Source organism: Emydura macquarii, unplaced genomic scaffold (assembly GCF_026122565.2).
Source record: "Emydura macquarii macquarii isolate MOO-44397 ecotype Brisbane River unplaced genomic scaffold, CSIRO-AGI_Emac_v2 contig_2871, whole genome shotgun sequence".
Classification (NCBI taxonomy): Eukaryota; Metazoa; Chordata; order Testudines; family Chelidae; genus Emydura; species Emydura macquarii.
In genome coordinates this window covers 567,514-568,144 of record NW_027133008.1, presented here as the reverse complement: position 1 = coordinate 568,144, position 631 = coordinate 567,514, and the positions used below count along the sequence as shown (strand labels likewise).

The 631-nt window shown below is 51.2% G+C and overlaps 1 gene segment (V, D, J or C); it reads left to right on the top strand.

The window, feature by feature from the left end:
* Positions 1 to 103: 103 nt before the first annotated feature.
* LOC137166535 (T cell receptor alpha variable 13-1-like) lies at positions 104 to 420 on the top strand (the record flags this gene model as incomplete). The annotated part of the segment is given in 1 exon segment: positions 104 to 420. A coding segment is annotated over 1 exon segment (317 nt), but the record flags the coding sequence as incomplete, so codon positions are not given.
* Between the last annotated feature and the right edge of the window lie 211 nt (positions 421 to 631).

Sequence of the window (631 nt, the reverse complement as noted above, 5' to 3'; positions counted from 1 at the left end):
AGGGAGTTTTGCAATTGGATCCTGAAGTGCACGTAGACCAGGTGAGAGGTTTTTCCATCCACCAGTGCCCTCATTCACTCAGCCCTTTCACTCTCTTTTGTAGGTCTTTGCAGTGGGGTGACAGTGACGCAAAAGGAGAAGTTTATAGCCATCCGTATCGGGAGCAATGGCAGTATCCCATGTGAACATGATGACAGTACCTACTATATCGTCCAGTGGTATCAGCAGAAGAAGGGTGCAGAGAGGCAGCTGCAATTAATAGCCTTCTCCACACGGGAGAATCAAGAAGAAATAGAAGAACAGTTCAAAACCAGATACAAAGTGTCACGTCCAGCAATCCTGAACAACTCCCTGATCATCAGTCCGGTGACGGCTGAAGACGCTGCAGTGTATTTCTGTGCAGCTAGTAAAGCACAGTGAGAGCGTCGTGCCTCACAGCTGTGCAAAAACCCAGCAGTGCTGCTCACCCCATGCCCCTCACAACACACACACCCCAGGCCCAGCCACACAGGGAAATGGCGTCACGGGGACAGAGATGTCACTTAGGCTCTTAACAACAACGAAGGCTGCCTGACCATGAGCCCTGGAAGCCAAACCCTTTAGTTAGCCAGAGGCGGAGCAGTGCAGGCTT